Raw genomic sequence first — 16,241 nt, 5'->3', positions numbered from 1 at the left:
TAGTAACCAAACAATTTGTATGGTTTTCATTTTTTTTCTCTTATAAAGACATTTTCAAAATAAATATTTTGTATTTTAAAGCGATTTGTCCTGTCTTTTGGAATAACACTAAAATACTTGGACACGTGTCTTAGCTCAAAAATGCTACATGCCCTCTTCGGAGAAAAGTCACGTTTGAACAGCTGATTATTAAACATTTAAAAAACGTTTAGCATACTATACATTTTAAATATTGTAATGAGTCGAATTCGTGTTCGGCCGGAAAATATATGTTCCACTGCACGGGGAACACAAAACGACGGCGGACAGGAAATGGCGTCACGTAGGTGTTCGGGTTAGTTTAGCTAGTTTAGTTTACTTTTTAGTTGAATTACGGCCGCAACACTAGCCCGTGTTAGGAATTGTTGTGCCTCTTCTATATTGCAATAACATTCAATTGTTCCGATATGCTTGTGTCGCTCACAGTATAGTTAAAAATATATAAATCAAGTCGTGTGGCTATACCTTATGTGTTTTTGTCACGTGTCGCCATCAGATCTCGCCGGTTCTCGCGATACGTGGTCGAGCGTTGTTGCTGCTCTGTCAGCGGAAGACGGAGTCCTGGCGATAGTTTGCACTTCAACTGGCGTCAAACTCTCAACACAAAGATGACAACAAAGGTGAGTGTCACTTGAATAAACACTTAAAACACACGCCCGGCTACTTTAGCGACGGAAAGTGTTACAAGTTGTCCAGGAAATACTTGAAATGGGTTTGTAGTTTCCTCGAGACCTGCCATTCAAAGTTGGCATCCCGGAAAGAAGAAATCTTCTTCCACCGGCAGGTTTTAGGCCACACTTAAATATCGTAACTTTGTTCCAAAGCAGTAGAAAGTTACCACCGTTTTATCGTCTTAGGCTTAAGTGATGTGTAAGCAAGTGTTGCTGCACTAAAAGTTATGCTAGTCGAGGAACATCACGTGATTACATTTACACAATTCGACATGTCCGAAAAGGAGTAGGAAGACGCACAACTTTTTTTTACCCTCTTTATCCATGTTTATTCCTGCTAATTCATTGTTTACACCATTACTTTTACATGTTGATACTTACAATAAGTTGTTTGCGTACATTTTGATCACTTCCTGTGTGAACAGACGCTCTGTTATGTAAACAAAGTAGAATATATTGTGGTCAATAAATGTAATAAGTGTTACCAGCAGGTGGCGGTCAAGTATCAGCAGATAAGGAAGCTGTAATGGTGCTATTAGAAGCTTAAAGGCCTTTATTTCATCATTGCAAGTAGAAGATAAACCAAAGTAACACATGCGTGTCTGGTGGGCTTGCGTTGGTCAGGTGATGCAGGTGGCACGCTGCCCGACAGACAAGCTGTCCTTCACCAACTTTGTGGTCGTCAACGAGAGGGAGCCCCACTTTGAACAGTGAGTTCTGCTTCAACCTGTTCTGACGATGGGTAACGTACGCTGACTTCCGTTTCCTGTCGCCCGCAGACACGTGACGGTGCGCAATGTGACGCACACGTACGTGTTCACCGTGACCACGCACCCCGGCGTCAACGTTGGCACCATCGCCTTCAGTCTGCCGCAGGTACCATCTGTCACACTCCTACCACCAGGTGTCCCTCATGGTTGCTGTGGCGACCCCTAAAGGGAAAAAGAGAAGGAAGAAGTCTAGGCATGCGAGTCTGCCCACTATTGTCTCTTCTTATATTAACTATAATTTCAACATGACAAGTCGGACATTTACTCGCAGCCTAGTCACCCAAGTCTATTTGAATCAGGGGTAGAGTATATGGAGGACATCCACACAGGGGACATATAGATATATACATATAGATATATACTACATATAGATATGCTGGGATATACTATATGCAGTATATTTCATCTCAGCATTATCATAGAGCTGAAAATGATTCATACCAATATTACGCTTCACTCCTTTATTACTTTATTACTTTATTAATATTACAACATTGTCCAGAAAGTACAACTTTCTTCTATTTTTTCTCTTTCTGGTTATATTATGACTTTAAAACAATAACTTCATGCTCATGAAATGACATTATTTGTCCTCATAGTATTGTGATTTTGTTCTCGGAAAATTGTGGCGCTTTTTCTCGTTTTAATACGACTTTTCTCGTATTTTAATATTCTTGTAAATTTTCTTCCTGTAATTATTCTCATAATATTTTGACTTCATTTTCATAACATTTCAATTATTTGACTTTATTTTCTTTCTTTTTCATATTATTGCAGCTTAAGAACTTAATATAAAGTTCATGGGGGGGCATGAACTTTTCTTTGATGTTGGAACTTGATACGACTAAAATGAAATTATGAATATGTTTGGGGTTTTTTTTGGGATCTCTCTTTGCATGAACTTCTTTCTTTCTGTCACTGCTTCTTCCTCCTTTTAACCCCGCCTCCTCGTCCTCCATCTTTAACCTGGCCCTGCCGTCGGGCCGCGACCCAGCTCTCAGGTACGACGCTCACCTCCTGCTCGGGCGTCCCCCGGAGAAAGTAGATGGTTGTTTATACCGTATCGGTGCTTCAAAACACCCAATCACTTCATCTCTTTTTGTAACCCCCCCACAGAGAAAGTGGGCCGGTCTATCAATAGGCCAGGATGTGGAAGGTGAGAGGAAAACTCTTATTTGCTTTTTATGTTACTTGAAGGACCTTGACATGACTTGTCACGTGCTGAATCCGTCCGCAGTGTCCCCCTACACGTTTGACAAGTCCAAGCAGTGCATCAGCTCCGTGACCCTGCAGGTGGACTTCCGGCAGAAGAAGAGCACGGACAGCAGCCCGTACGACTCGGACGCCATGGCCAGCGACTTCCTGCAGCAGTTTCACAACCAGGCCTTCAGCACGCGACAGCAGGTGTGGCGCCACCCCCCCCCCCCTCTCCCCCAGTTGACTCCGCCTCATCTTTTGTCTCGCAGATGGTCTTCAAGTTTGGAAGCACGGACTTTGAGGTGCTGGTGAGGGACATGGAGGGCATGGACCCCAGCATCCTGAAAGGAGACCACGTCTCTGGCAAGAAACGAAAGGTCAATGTGGGCGGGGCTTACTTTTTTCCTGGCTGGGTTTCCCGCCACAGTTACTGTAGGAGCTTGTTATATTAGGACTTTATTCCCGCAATATTTTCAATATGCAACTTCCTCCATACAAGTATATGACATTATTATATTCTATATTATACTAATAGTTTTATAATATACTATTATAACTTTATTTTGGTAACATCTTTTTTTCTTCCCCCGCCTTAATTGCCCAAAATCCTTTGAATATTATAACTTCATTCTCGTTAAATTGTCGTTTTAAAACACGTTTTAATCATAATTTTCTCCCTGTCCCATTTTCACATCACATTATAACTTAAAAAAAACTGCATATTTTTCATTTAATATTTCTACTTTTTGCTTCTGAAAATGACGTGTTTTTTTCTCATAATATTATGACTTTATTCTCATAAAAGTCTGTTTTTTTTGTCCATAAGATGACAATTATTTTTTCTTAATATTCTAACTTTATTGTCCTAATATATGTACATAATTTGCGTAATGTTATGACATTTTTTTATGTAGAATGCCAACTTTTTTCTTGCAATAAGGTTATTTTATGCTTTTAATATCTTAATATGATACCTTTTTACCCAAGCTAATTTCCCCAAATTAGCAACCTCATTCTTTTTTGTTTTTAATGTAATGATTTTAAAAAGCAACATCTTTTTACTTGTGAAATGGCCTTTTTACTCATAATATTCTGACTTTATTCTGAAAAGGATATATTTAGTTTGATATCTGTATATTATATATATTATATATGATATATTTGTTTGATATATTTTGTTCTTGTAATGTTAAAGCTTTATTCTCCTCATATTTTTTTTAATGATATTGACCTTTTTCTTGTAAAAGTACCGCTTCCCCCCATTTTGCTGTTGTTTAATTGTATGAATGTAAAGTTTGGTGCCCACCACTGTCCCCCGGGCCGCACTTTGGACACCCCTGAGTTAGCTGGCTAACTGTCCTTTCCCGTGCAGATTGACATCGGGTTGTTGCTGGCCAACAGTCAGGTGATATTTGAGAAGTCTGAAGGTTCGTCCGTGACGCTGATAGGTGAGTTATACCGTGTCTGACCACAAGAGGGCGCGCTGCTCACATGTTCTCCTTCCCATGATGACCTTTGCCGGCTGGTTGTTGATGCGTCAGGCTGGGTTTGTTATGATGGAAGCGTAGGCTGTCATTTCAGACTATAAAGACATATAATCTCTGCAGCCTAACTTTCATCCATATGACATTTAGTAGCAATATTAATATTAAGTTGTTGTTTTGTTGTATTCAAAATATATGCGTCCAATGGAATCTCCTTGCAGGGAAATCCAAGACCAGAGAGTCTCGCCAGTCCATCATCAGCCCAGACTGGAATTTTGAGAAACTAGGCATCGGAGGCCTTGACAAGGAGTTTTCCGACATCTTCCGTCGAGCCTTCGCCTCTCGAGTCTTCCCTCCAGACATCGTGGAACAGATGGGTGAGTTCCTTCCTGTCTTTGTACACCCGCTAGCCGCACTTTTTTATCACACGTTTCATTGTTGTTGTTGTTGTCCACACCTGACTTCCTACTGTGGAAAATATACAGTGTAGTCATTCCTAGCCACTTTTGTTGCCTAAATGGAGCCTTATGGTGGTTAGCATGGAGGCTGTACAGTCAGGACATGGGAAGACCTGGGTTGGAATCACCGCTTGGCATCTCTGTGGAGTTTGCATGTTCTCCCCGTGCATTTCCTACTGGTCGCCAGGTGTCACTAGTCACGTCACTGTAGTGAGACGATAGCCGCAGGAAGTACAGTGCAGCGCAGGAAGTAAAAAAGGAACAACCACAAGGAGCTCTCCCAATGCTAACATGTGAGAGTCTATGTTATGTCTTATTGCTCTCATTATAATAATAATGTTAAAATGTTTTTAAAAAAATGCTATCTCAGTCCTATGTTACCCATATTGGGTACTAGGACTATAAAGGTGTCTATAGGGGTGCTAGTTTATGTCTCAAGGGCTCTAATTATGTTAAACTACATTTTGAAGGTCGTAAACAGTTTTTTCTTTGAGTTCCGTGTCTTATTTTCTCTGATTATGTCTACTAGGTAATAGGGTCTACTGTAATAGGACTATAAAGGTGACTATAGGGGTGTTAGTTTGCGTCTAAAGGGCTCTAATTATGTTAAACCACATTTTGAAGGTCGTAAACAGTTTTCTTTGAGTTCCGTGTCTTATTTTCTCTGATTATGTCCACTTTAATGAGTAATAGGAATATAAAGGTGACTATAGGGGTGTTAGTTTATGTCTCAAGGGCTCTAATTATGTTAAACCACATTTTGAAGGTCGTAAACAGTTTTCTATAATTTCCATGTCTTATTTTCTCTGATTATGTCTACTAGGTAATAGGGTCTACTGTAATAGGACTATAAAGGTGACTATAGGGGTGTTAGTTTATGTCTAAGGGGCTCTAATTATGTTAAACCACGTTTTGAAGGTCGTAAACAGTTTTCTTTGAGTTCCGTGTCTTATTTTCTCTAATTATGTCCACTTTAATGAGTAATAGGAATATAAAGGTGACTATAGGGGTGTTAGTTTGCGTCTAAAGGGCTCTAATTGTGTTAAACCACATTTTGAAGGTCGTAAACAGTTTTCTTTGAGTTCCGTGTCTTATTTTCTCTGATTATGTCCACTTTAATGAGTAATAGGAATATAAAGGTGACTATAGGGGTGTTAGTTTATGTCTCAAGGGCTCTAATTATGTTAAACCACATTTTGAAGGTCGTAAACAGTTTTCTATGATTTCTATGTCTCATTTTCTCTGATTATGTCTACTTTAATGAGTAATAGGAGTGTAAGGGTGACTATAGGCATGTGTTTGCATGTCTAGAAGGTTCTAATAATGTTAAAAAAATGTATTTAGAAGGTCAAACAGGTTTTTTATGCCCAATTTTTGTCTCTTATTATGTCTACTATATTGGCAATAGGTGTGTAAAGGTGACTATAGGGGTGTTAGTTCGTGTCTAGAGGGCTCTATGTTAAAAAGCGTATGTAGAAGGTTGTAAATGATATTTCTATGCTCTGCCATATTCCATATATGAATAAGGAATCATACTTTGTGGAAATGTTCTTATCACGGTCAGGTCTGGAACCACTTCCTGTATTTGTATGTTAGTTCATGTGTCCATTTCTATGCGTGAAAATGCTTAATTTCGGCCCACAATATGGAAAAAGCATGTTTGTGGACTAATGGTAGGTGATGCTGATCCAGGAAGTAGCAGGACTTAATCAGGAGTTCAATCAATCACTCCATCAATCAATGGTGGCGGCAACAGTGACGGCGAGCACCCTCTGTCAGCAGGAGTCCCATTTAGCGGTTAGCATGTAGGCTAGCTTGTGGTGGGTGACATGTTTGACACGTGTCACATGATCCACACGTCGTCTTCTACTTCTTCTTGTCCCGCTGACTCATCGGCCGGGCCAGCAGGCCTGTAAGGACCCGTTCTGGGGAGACGTTGTAGAATACACACTTTGTTTCACTTCACACACTAGCTGGTGACATTTAGTCGGCCTTTTGTTGTGTCCAGCTGTGCGGAGATGACAGGCCTGATAGCGTGTGGGGATCTAATTGGCGTTCGGCTCCCACAGACGTCACAGAGGCTTCGCTGGCGTCTCTCTCTCTGGACCCAAACACCACTTCCCACCTGGCCGCTCCTCCCTCCCTCCCTCCCTCCCTCAGCAGCCCCAAATGGCAGCTCAGATGTTTATCAGGGGGAGGGGGGGCAATTAGTGCGGCCCAAATGTCATAATGCAGGTGCAAATGGCCCTGCTGAAGGCCACAGAGCCGTACGTCACCGCTGCTGAACCAAACCTTTTTCACTGGTTGGGGGTCATCCGTGCCATACGGGTCACGGGATCATCCCAGTACTGACATGCCATTCAGAAGCTTTCAGTGGAATGTCCACCTATACTTCCGAAATATAAGCTCTAAATATGACGTTTTTACGATGGTGTTTACGACGGTGTTTACGATGGTGTCTACGATGGTTTCTACGATGGTTTCTACGATGGTGTCTACGATGGTTTCTACGATGGTGTCTACGATGGTTTCTACGATGGTTTCTACGATGGTGTCTACGATGGTTTCTACGATGGTGTCTACGATGGGTTCTACGATGGTGTCTACGATGGTTTCTACGATGGTGTCTACGATGGTTTCTACGATGGTGTCTACGATGGGTTCTACGATGGTGTCTACGATGGGTTCTACGATGGTGTCTACGATGGGTTCTACGATGGGTTCTACGATGGTGTCTACGATGGTGTCTACGATGGTGTCTTACAGTGGTTTCTACCATGCTTTCAATTATGGTTTCTACGATGGTTTCTACGATGGTGTCTACGATGGTGTCTACGATGGTGTCTACGATGGTGTCTACGATGGGTTCTAGGATGGTTTCTACGATGGTTTCTACGATGGTGTCTACGATGGTGTCTACGATGGTGTCTACGATGGTGTCTACGATGGTGTCTACGATGGGTTCTATGATGGTGTCTACGATGGGTTCTATGATGGGTTCTATGATAGTGTCTACGATGGTGTCTTACGATGGTTTCTACCATGCTTTCAATTATGGTTTCTACGATGGTGTCTACGACGATTTCTACGATGGTGTCTATGATGGTGTCTACGATGGTGTCTACGATGGTGTCTACGATGGTGTCTACGATGGTGTCTACGATGGTGTCTACGATGGTGTCTACGATGGTGTCTATGATGGTGTCTACGATTGTGTCTATGATGGTTTCTATGATTGTGTCTATGATGGTGTCTATGATGGTGTCTATGTCCAGGCTGCAAGCACGTCAAGGGCATCCTGCTGTACGGCCCCCCTGGCTGCGGTAAAACTCTGATGGCGCGCCAGATCGGCAAGATGCTCAACGCCCGTGAGCCCAAGATCGTCAACGGGCCCGAGATCCTCAACAAGTACGTGGGCGAGTCGGAGGCCAACATCCGCAAACTCTTTGCCGACGCCGAGGACGAACAGAAGAGGGTGAGATATGGCACGCACGATTCACATGGATCTTTCTAGACCTTAATGTAGCTCATGTTTCATATTCTCAACATCTATTTCTGTGGTAACGCTTGAAAAGAAAAAGATACTATTGTCGGAAGTGCACAATGTAGGCTCCGTAGAGGCATATCTCGAGGAGTTGGGTGCGGAAGAAGACCATGGTTAGAGCCTGCAAGGAGGTGGTGGGTGGAGGTGGGGGCCAAACAGAACCAAGTAATTTCTGCAGGAGTGGACAGATCTGCCCTTTAGGTGCAGCAAGATGATAATAACTCTTCATGTTGTGTGTGTGTGTGTGTGTGTGTGTGTGCGTGTGGCATTGGTGGTCAGTTTGGACAGTGGGACGCTCTCATTGAACCTCAATCTTCACCACCTAATGAGGGGCTGACCTAATGCTGGACCTGCCCTCACACACACACACACACACACCTGCTTTAAATGCTGAGACTGACAGGTGTGTGGATGGAGGGGAATCCCCCCCCCCACACACACACACTCACCCCCCCGGCCTGTTGTCCATTCACCAGCGTTGTCAGATTTATGATACAAGTGTCGCTTGGCTCGGCGTTTGATGCGGTGTGACTTTTTCTCCCGCATGTGGCGTGCAGCTGGGCGCCAACAGCGGCCTCCACATCATCATATTCGACGAGATCGACGCCATCTGCAAGCAGCGAGGCAGCATGACGGGCAGCACGGGCGTGCACGACACCGTGGTCAACCAGCTGCTGTCCAAGATGGACGGCGTGGAGCAGCTCAACAACATCCTGGTCATAGGTACGAGCGTGTACGGTGAAGCCCCGCCCCTTTTTAATCTAAAGCCGCGCTGTGGCCCCTCCCCTCAGGTATGACCAACAGGTCTGACCTCATTGACGAGGCCCTGCTGCGACCCGGAAGGCTGGAAGTCAAGATGGAGATCGGTAAGAGGGCGTGCATACGGCGGCTCCATCTCGCGGCGGCGACGACGGCGCCTCACACGCTCAACCGCCGCTCCCCATGTGACAGGCCTGCCGGACGAGAAGGGCCGCGTTCAGATCCTGCACATCCACACGGCGAAGATGCGTCAGTACAAGCTGCTGGCTGGCGACGTGGACATCAAGGAGCTGGCCGGCGAGACCAAAAACTACAGCGGAGCCGAACTGGAGGGGCTGGTCAGGGCGGCCCAGTCCACCGCCATGAACAGACACATCAAGGTCGGTGGTTGGGGGTTGGGGGGCGGGGTGTTCATCAAGCACCCATAGATGAACCATATTGGCTTTCCTACCGAGATCTAATATACAGATATGGTCACGTCTCATGTCGTGATACTACTGCATACATGTAGTACTAAGAGAAAAAATAAGCATACTGTACACCCCCATTCATCCAGTCCCCCGAGCGGAGGCGGCCTCCTGGGATGGCGTTGCATCAGGCCACCAGGTGTGTGTACATTGCACGTTATTATCATCTCCAAGTGAAGTTCAAGTCTACACAGCTGACGAAACACTTGACTACACACACACACACACACACACACACACACACACAGTGCAGCAGATATTAGCAGGTGTTGACGTATGATGGACGTGATTCGTCCCCATCTTCCCCGGACTCATCTCCGTCTGACCTTTTGCGCTTCGAGGAGTTGGAGCTGGAAATGTTCATCTCCTTTGTGTGTGTGTGTGTGTGTGTGTGTGTGTTTGTGTGTGTCAGGCCAGCAGCACGGTGGAGGTCAACATCGAGACGGCGGAGACGCTGCAGGTCAGCAGACTGGACTTCATGGCGGCGCTGGATAACGACATCAAACCCGTAACGTTCTTAAAGTCGTGTATTTCCACATGCCGTCAGCATTGGAGGCCAGTTTTAATAAAAATAGCTCAACGGGTCCTCGGCAGGCGTTTGGCACCAACCAGGAGGACTACGCCAGCTTCATCATGAACGGCATCATCCGCTGGGGCGACCCGGTGTCGGCCATCTTGGACGACGGGGAGCTGCTGGTGCAGCAGACCAAGAACAGCGAATACACGCCGTTGGTGTCTGTGCTGCTGGAAGGTAACGTGCGCACACACACACACACACACACACACACACACACACACACACACACACACACACACAGGGCAACCTGTGATGCACGTTCCTCTCTGCAGGCCCACCCAACAGTGGGAAGACGGCTTTGGCGGCCAAGATCGCCGAAGACTCGCAGTTCCCGTTCATCAAGATATGCTCGCCCGACAAGATGATCGGACACTCTGAGATTGCCAAATGTCAGGCCATTAAAAAGGTTACTCTGTAACACACACACACACACATGTACACACATACACACACACACAACTCATTGTCAGTCATGTTGGACAGCAGCGTCCTTCCAGCTTGGTGGGAACACTGGGAAAGGTGCCCTAAAGGCATGCTGGCAGGACGCTGGTCCAACTCTGACCTCAAAGAGCCGGGTATCATTGACCGGGTATCAGTCATGGATCCGTTCCAACATTTGCAGGCTAAAAACCGGATAGTCCAGTGGTCCCCAACACTAACAATTCAGGTCCACTTTCACATATCGGCTACATAAATTGTGACCAGATGCACAAAAAAGTCTCAAGAACCCATGTTCGAAAACAAACAGGAAGTCGGCCATTTTGATTTACAGCGAGTACCAGGGTTTGTATTTGAAGACCACAACTGAAGACCACAACTTCAAACCATGACATTGGTGGGCTGAGATTCGGCGCCGCTTGCAGCGTTAATAATTGGGATTGTTTGGTCCAGGTCTTTGAGGACGCCTACAAGTCTCAGCTGAGCTGCGTGGTGGTGGACGACATCGAGCGTTTGCTAGGTAAGTTTACAGGAAGTTGTAACGAATTCACGTGGCTGCCATTGACGCCAAATGCCATGCGTGTCCTCCTGATGATGGTCAGACTTTGTCCCCATCGGCCCGCGGTTCTCCAACCTGGTGCTGCAGGCGCTGCTGGTTCTGCTGAAGAAACCTCCTCCAAAGGTAAGGCCGCTATGAAGGCGCCGCTCCACAGCCGGCAGACAGAGGGCAGCAGCCGAGGAGGAGGAGGAGGAGGCGGCGGCGGGGCTTGGCTGCAAGTGGCATGAGATGGGCAGAGCGCGAGGGGGACGCTTGTTAGCGTTTGTTGTGCTGCGGGTGAATGGCGCCACTCAGGCCCGGTTTCTCATGCTTTCTTTGCCGCTAGCTTGTTGGTGGGTTTGTGAAAGCGAGCGCGGCGTGCTATACGGCCGCATGTGCATGAGAAGTGGCGCGGGGCCGGCCGCTGAATGCCTGGCCCGCCGTGCTCCTCCGGCCCTGTGAAGCGCAGGGCCCAGCGGGGCGCCGGGGGGAGGCCGGGGGCGACACGGAGGAGAATGGGCTCTGTGAGAGAGCCGGGACCTGGCAGCGCCGCCGCCTGTGTGGCACCTCATCTGCATGCAGCATCGCAACCCCCCACGCCATGGGGGGGCAGCCGGCGGCCATAATCCCCCCGTCTGCTCGCCACTCTCCTGCCGCTCCTTCTCCTGGTCCTCCTCCAGCTCGCCGGCTTAGCTCAGCTACACTTATTTTCTTTTCTTCTTGGCTGTGTTTGTCTCCTCTCCGAGCATCACAGCACATCATAGCATCTCCGCCTAGAGTGGTAGCAGGGGTTGTTTTAGCACGTTGACGTAATGCCACACGGGACACGGTGGGGTACATTGTGGTGGTCTTTCAGGGTCGCAAGCTGCTGATCATCGGCACCAGCAGTTGCAAAGACGTCCTGAAGGAGATGGAGATGTTGAACGCTTTCAGCACCACCATCCACATTCCCAACATCTCCAGGGGCGAGCAGCTGGTGGAGGCCCTGGAGGTAACATCCACAGGCGCCCAAAAGGAGAAATCCCTCCCAGTTGAGGAGATGTTCTTGTGTGTGCTCCTCTCAGCTGCTGGGAAGTTTCCAGGAGAAGGAGAGGGCCGTCATCGCCAACGCCGTCAAGGGCCAGCACCTGTGGATCGGCATCAAAAAGTTAATCATGCTCATTGAAATGGCTTCACAGGTAAGCTTGTATCGTCTAGGACCTTCTAAATACAGTTTTAATACTCTCTAGAGCCCTCTAAACATGCCATAGCACCCCTATAGTCACCTTTATACTCGTATTGCCTAATACTGTACATAATAGGAGAAAATAAGACATATAAATCTGTCCACGACCTTTTAGATGTTATTTTTACCTTTATTAGAGCCCTCCAGACATGAAATAACACCCCTATAGTTATCTTTACACTCACATAATGTAGACCGGGGGTGTCTAAACGTTTTTCCAATGAGGGCCACAGAGCGAACAATGAATGGATGCAACTTTTTACTTTCTACTTCGCGTTATGTCGTGCATATTTCATACTGTAGGTGGAAAAGTCTCTTATTAATATCAACTTCACTCTTCGTAAATTGTGTTTTTCCAATATGGTGACATTTTACCCAGCCTAATTTTCCAAAAATGACAACTTCACTTTGCTTTGTTTTTCCTAATATCACAAATTCCAAAAATCTGATTTTTCTTGAATGTTTCGTCTCTTTCACGTGTGGGCTACTGACATGGTAGTATTCTCATGGTAGTATTCTTTCTCTTAGTAGTACCACTTTATCTTTATTGTTATTCAGCATTTATTTATATCATATCATTTCCCAAAATGTTCTTATGTCTACTACAGGGGTGTCCAAAGTGAGGCCTGGGGGCCATTTGTGCCTAGTGGCGCATTTAAAAAAATATTACAAGAATTTTTTTTTTTGTTGAAAAAAGTATAGTAATTTTACAAGAATAAATACAAAATATTCCAAGAAAAAAATTGTCATTTAATGAGAAAAAGTCTTATTTTTACAAGAATCATGTAATATTATGAGGGAAAAATCATGTCATTTTAGGAGCATAAATTTGAAATATTAAAGAAAGTTTCGGAAACTATTTTTTAGAATAATTTATTAATTAATATTATGGAAATAAAGTAGTAATATTACAAGAAGAAATGTACAATAAATAAAATTAAAACAATAAAAACTAATACATAGAAAACTAAATAAATAATAATAAAAAACCAAATAAATCATAAAAAATTAAATAAAAAAACAGCTGTAATGGAACCAGAAAAAAGTCAAAATATGTAAATGACAAAAATAGTTGTAATTTTCCTAGAATAAAAAATATGTTAATATTACAAGGAAAAATGTCATTAAAATAAAATAAAAATACATTTGACTATGATGACAAACACGCAAACCAAAGTTGTCATTTTTGTTAAAATGAGCTTGGGTAAAAAGTATTGAATAAGATCATCTAAAAAGTGAATATAACTTTTAGAATAACTAATAAAATATTCCAAGAATGATTAGTCGTATATGTATTTCTATGATGGCGAGTGGGCGTGGCCACAAGTGTTTTCCAGACACTCGTCCTCTCCCGCATCTGGTCGCCAGAGCGTCACCTCGCCGTAGCACACAAGCGTCCGCCGTGCGTCACGTCCAATGAGACAGCGTGCGGTCGCCACTTCCTGTACGCTCATACTTGACAGCGCTCGCCGTCCAACTTCCAGTCACGAGGACACGCACACGTCCTCGCTTCCCAAAAGTCATCCAGGCTGGTGGGGGGGGGGTTTGGGGGGGGGTGACAGGTTGAGCGAACATGTGCCTTTAATTCATGCAAAGACGACTCGGAGGTGTTTGTCACGCGGCCTGGGGGGGGGTGGGGGGGCAGGCGCTGTAGCCTGCACGTCCTCCATTCCAATGGGAACGTTCAAGCCGCCGCACACACACGTGTGCTGCTGTGATTTACTACGAGGAAGGCGTTAACAGGCACCAGGATGTTGCGTGGCGTTGTGCGGCGGTATGTGGATGTTGCGTAATTCCTGTGGTATGCACGCTCGCCGCCATCTTTGCCACCACCGTGCACCTGAAGTAGCAGGAACCTGCATTTTAACCCCTCCCTCCCGTGCACCTTCCGGACAGCCGCTCCCCGTTGTATGACCCCACCCACCCACCCACTCACCCGGTGGAAAGACCACATGAGAACACGGCCATCTTGTCAGTCCGAGTCCAGCCTGAAGCTAAGCTTTTTATTTTGTGTTTTATTTGTGTTTTGCTGCTAGATGGACGCCACCTACAGGGTTAGCAAGTTCGTGAGTCTGCTACGAGACGAAGGAGCGTAAGTTCCTCCCTCTGCTCTTATAGCGCCACCTTGACACGGCTCAGGGGCCCCAAGCGCCGAGCGAGAGTAGCGTCTGCGTGAAAAGCTTGTCGGGAAGGGGGACGTCCCCATATATCCCCCGTACGTCCGCATACGTCCCCGTATGTCCCTGTACGTCCCCATACGTCCGCATACGTCCCCATACGTCCCCATACATCTCCATACGTCCTCATACGTCCCCAAATGTCTCCATATGTCTCCATATGTCCCCATACGTCTCCATATGTCCCCATACGTTCGCATACGTCCCCATACGTCCCCATACGTCTCCATATGTCCCCATACGTCTCCATACGTCCCCATACATCTCCATACGTCCCCATACGTTCGCATATGTCCCCATACGTCCGCATACGTCTCCATATGTCTCTATAGGTCTCCATATGTCCCCATACGTCTCCATATGTCCCCATACGTCCCCATACGTCTCCATACGTCCCCATACATCTCCATACGTCCCCATAGGTTCGCATATGTCCCCATACGTCTCCATATGTCTCTATACGTCTCCATATGTCCCCATATGTCTCCATATGTCCCCATGCGTCTCCATATGTCTCCATACGTCTCCATACGTCCCCATATGTCCCCATACGTCCCCATATGTCTCCATACATACGTCTCCATACATACGTCCCCATACATCCGCATATGTCCCCATACATCTCCATACGTCCCCATACGTCCCCAAATGTCTCCATATGTCCCCATACATCTCCATATGTCCCCATACGTCCCCATACATTCGCATATGTCCCCATACGTCCGCATATGTCTCCATACGTCCCCATACGTCTCCATACGTTCGCATATGTCCCCATATGTCCCCATACGTCCGCATACGTGCCCATACGTCTCCATATGTCCCCATACGTCCCCATATGTCTCCATATGTCTCCATACGTCTCCATATGTCCCCATATGTCTCCATATGTCCCCATACGTCTCCATATGTCCCCATACATCCCCATATGTCTCCATACATACGTCCCCATACGTCTCCATACATACATCCGCATACGTCTCCATACGTCTGCATACGTCCCCATATGTCTCCATACATCTGCATATGTCCGCATACGTCCCCATATGTCCCCATACGTCTCCATACATACGTCCCCATACATCCCCATACGTCCCCATACATCCCCTTTTTGTGGATGATTGTGATGGTACTTCTGGTTGGGAGTGCGAGCGACTGACCAATCATGGCGAAGGATTTCTGCCTGCTGAGGTGATCTTTCATCTTCTAATGTCCCCAAGCTTCCACGCCGCCTTCATGCTCTCGCTCGGTGATTCTGACCCCTGAACCTCAAACATTGGGCCCCCCCAATACGCTCGTTGATACCATTTGCCTCCCCCAAACAGACTCGGCTCCGACGTCTTTGTGCCGATATAGAGGGGGCGGAGCCACAACGAGGCCTTTGGACCGGGGTAAGATGGCGACTGTAGTGTCCTCTGTCCCCCAGCGGCTCCTCCTCCTCTTCCTCCTCTTCCTCAGCAGCAGCGTGTGAAAGCTAAGAGAAATGAAGAGTTGTGTATAATATATCATATTTTATGATTGTACACATATCTTTGGATCATTCCATGGACCTCCTTGTCTTATCGCCGTCTTTAGCACAGGTCAATAAACCAAAGATGGCCCACTCCCTGGTGTGTGTGTGTGCGTGTGTGTGTGTGTATGTGTATGTGTGCGCGTGTGTGCGCGCTTTGTTGGGACTCCCAAAAACACCACAAGGCAGCTTTGTTGTTCAAATATATAATCTTAGTTCAGTCATACAGATATATACATTGTATAATAAATAATATTTATAAAAACATAACATTTGCGATTATAAAATCAAAAGGGCATTATTGGCTTTCCAACATTTGTACAACACTTTGGATGTAGCGGGCGGGGGAGGGGGGGCAGGAACAGGAAGATGCTATCACGCTACCGC

General features: G+C 46.0%; 1 protein-coding gene across 1 annotated transcript; it reads left to right on the top strand.

The window, feature by feature from the left end:
• The first annotated feature begins 516 nt into the window (after positions 1-516).
• Positions 517-15,948, top strand: LOC131126366 (vesicle-fusing ATPase-like). Its single transcript, XM_058068814.2, has 21 exons — positions 517-659; positions 1,335-1,420; positions 1,490-1,586; positions 2,597-2,636; positions 2,718-2,884; positions 2,947-3,054; positions 4,050-4,125; positions 4,383-4,538; positions 7,895-8,094; positions 8,721-8,886; positions 8,955-9,029; positions 9,115-9,302; positions 9,802-9,897; positions 9,984-10,140; positions 10,239-10,372; positions 10,858-10,924; positions 11,007-11,086; positions 11,799-11,933; positions 12,007-12,120; positions 14,204-14,259; positions 15,670-15,948. The coding sequence occupies exons 1-21, from the start codon at positions 648-650 to the stop codon at positions 15,698-15,700; spliced, it is 2,241 nt and encodes a 746-aa protein (XP_057924797.2). The 5' UTR covers positions 517-647; the 3' UTR covers positions 15,701-15,948.
• Positions 15,949-16,241: the final 293 nt, after the last annotated feature.

Source organism: Doryrhamphus excisus, linkage group LG6 (genome assembly GCF_037039965.1).
Source record: "Doryrhamphus excisus strain RoL-2023G ecotype Guam linkage group LG6, RoL_Dexc_Guam_v1.1, whole genome shotgun sequence".
Classification (NCBI taxonomy): domain Eukaryota; kingdom Metazoa; phylum Chordata; class Actinopteri; order Syngnathiformes; family Syngnathidae; genus Doryrhamphus; species Doryrhamphus excisus.
This window is presented reverse-complemented; position numbering and strand designations above follow the sequence as displayed.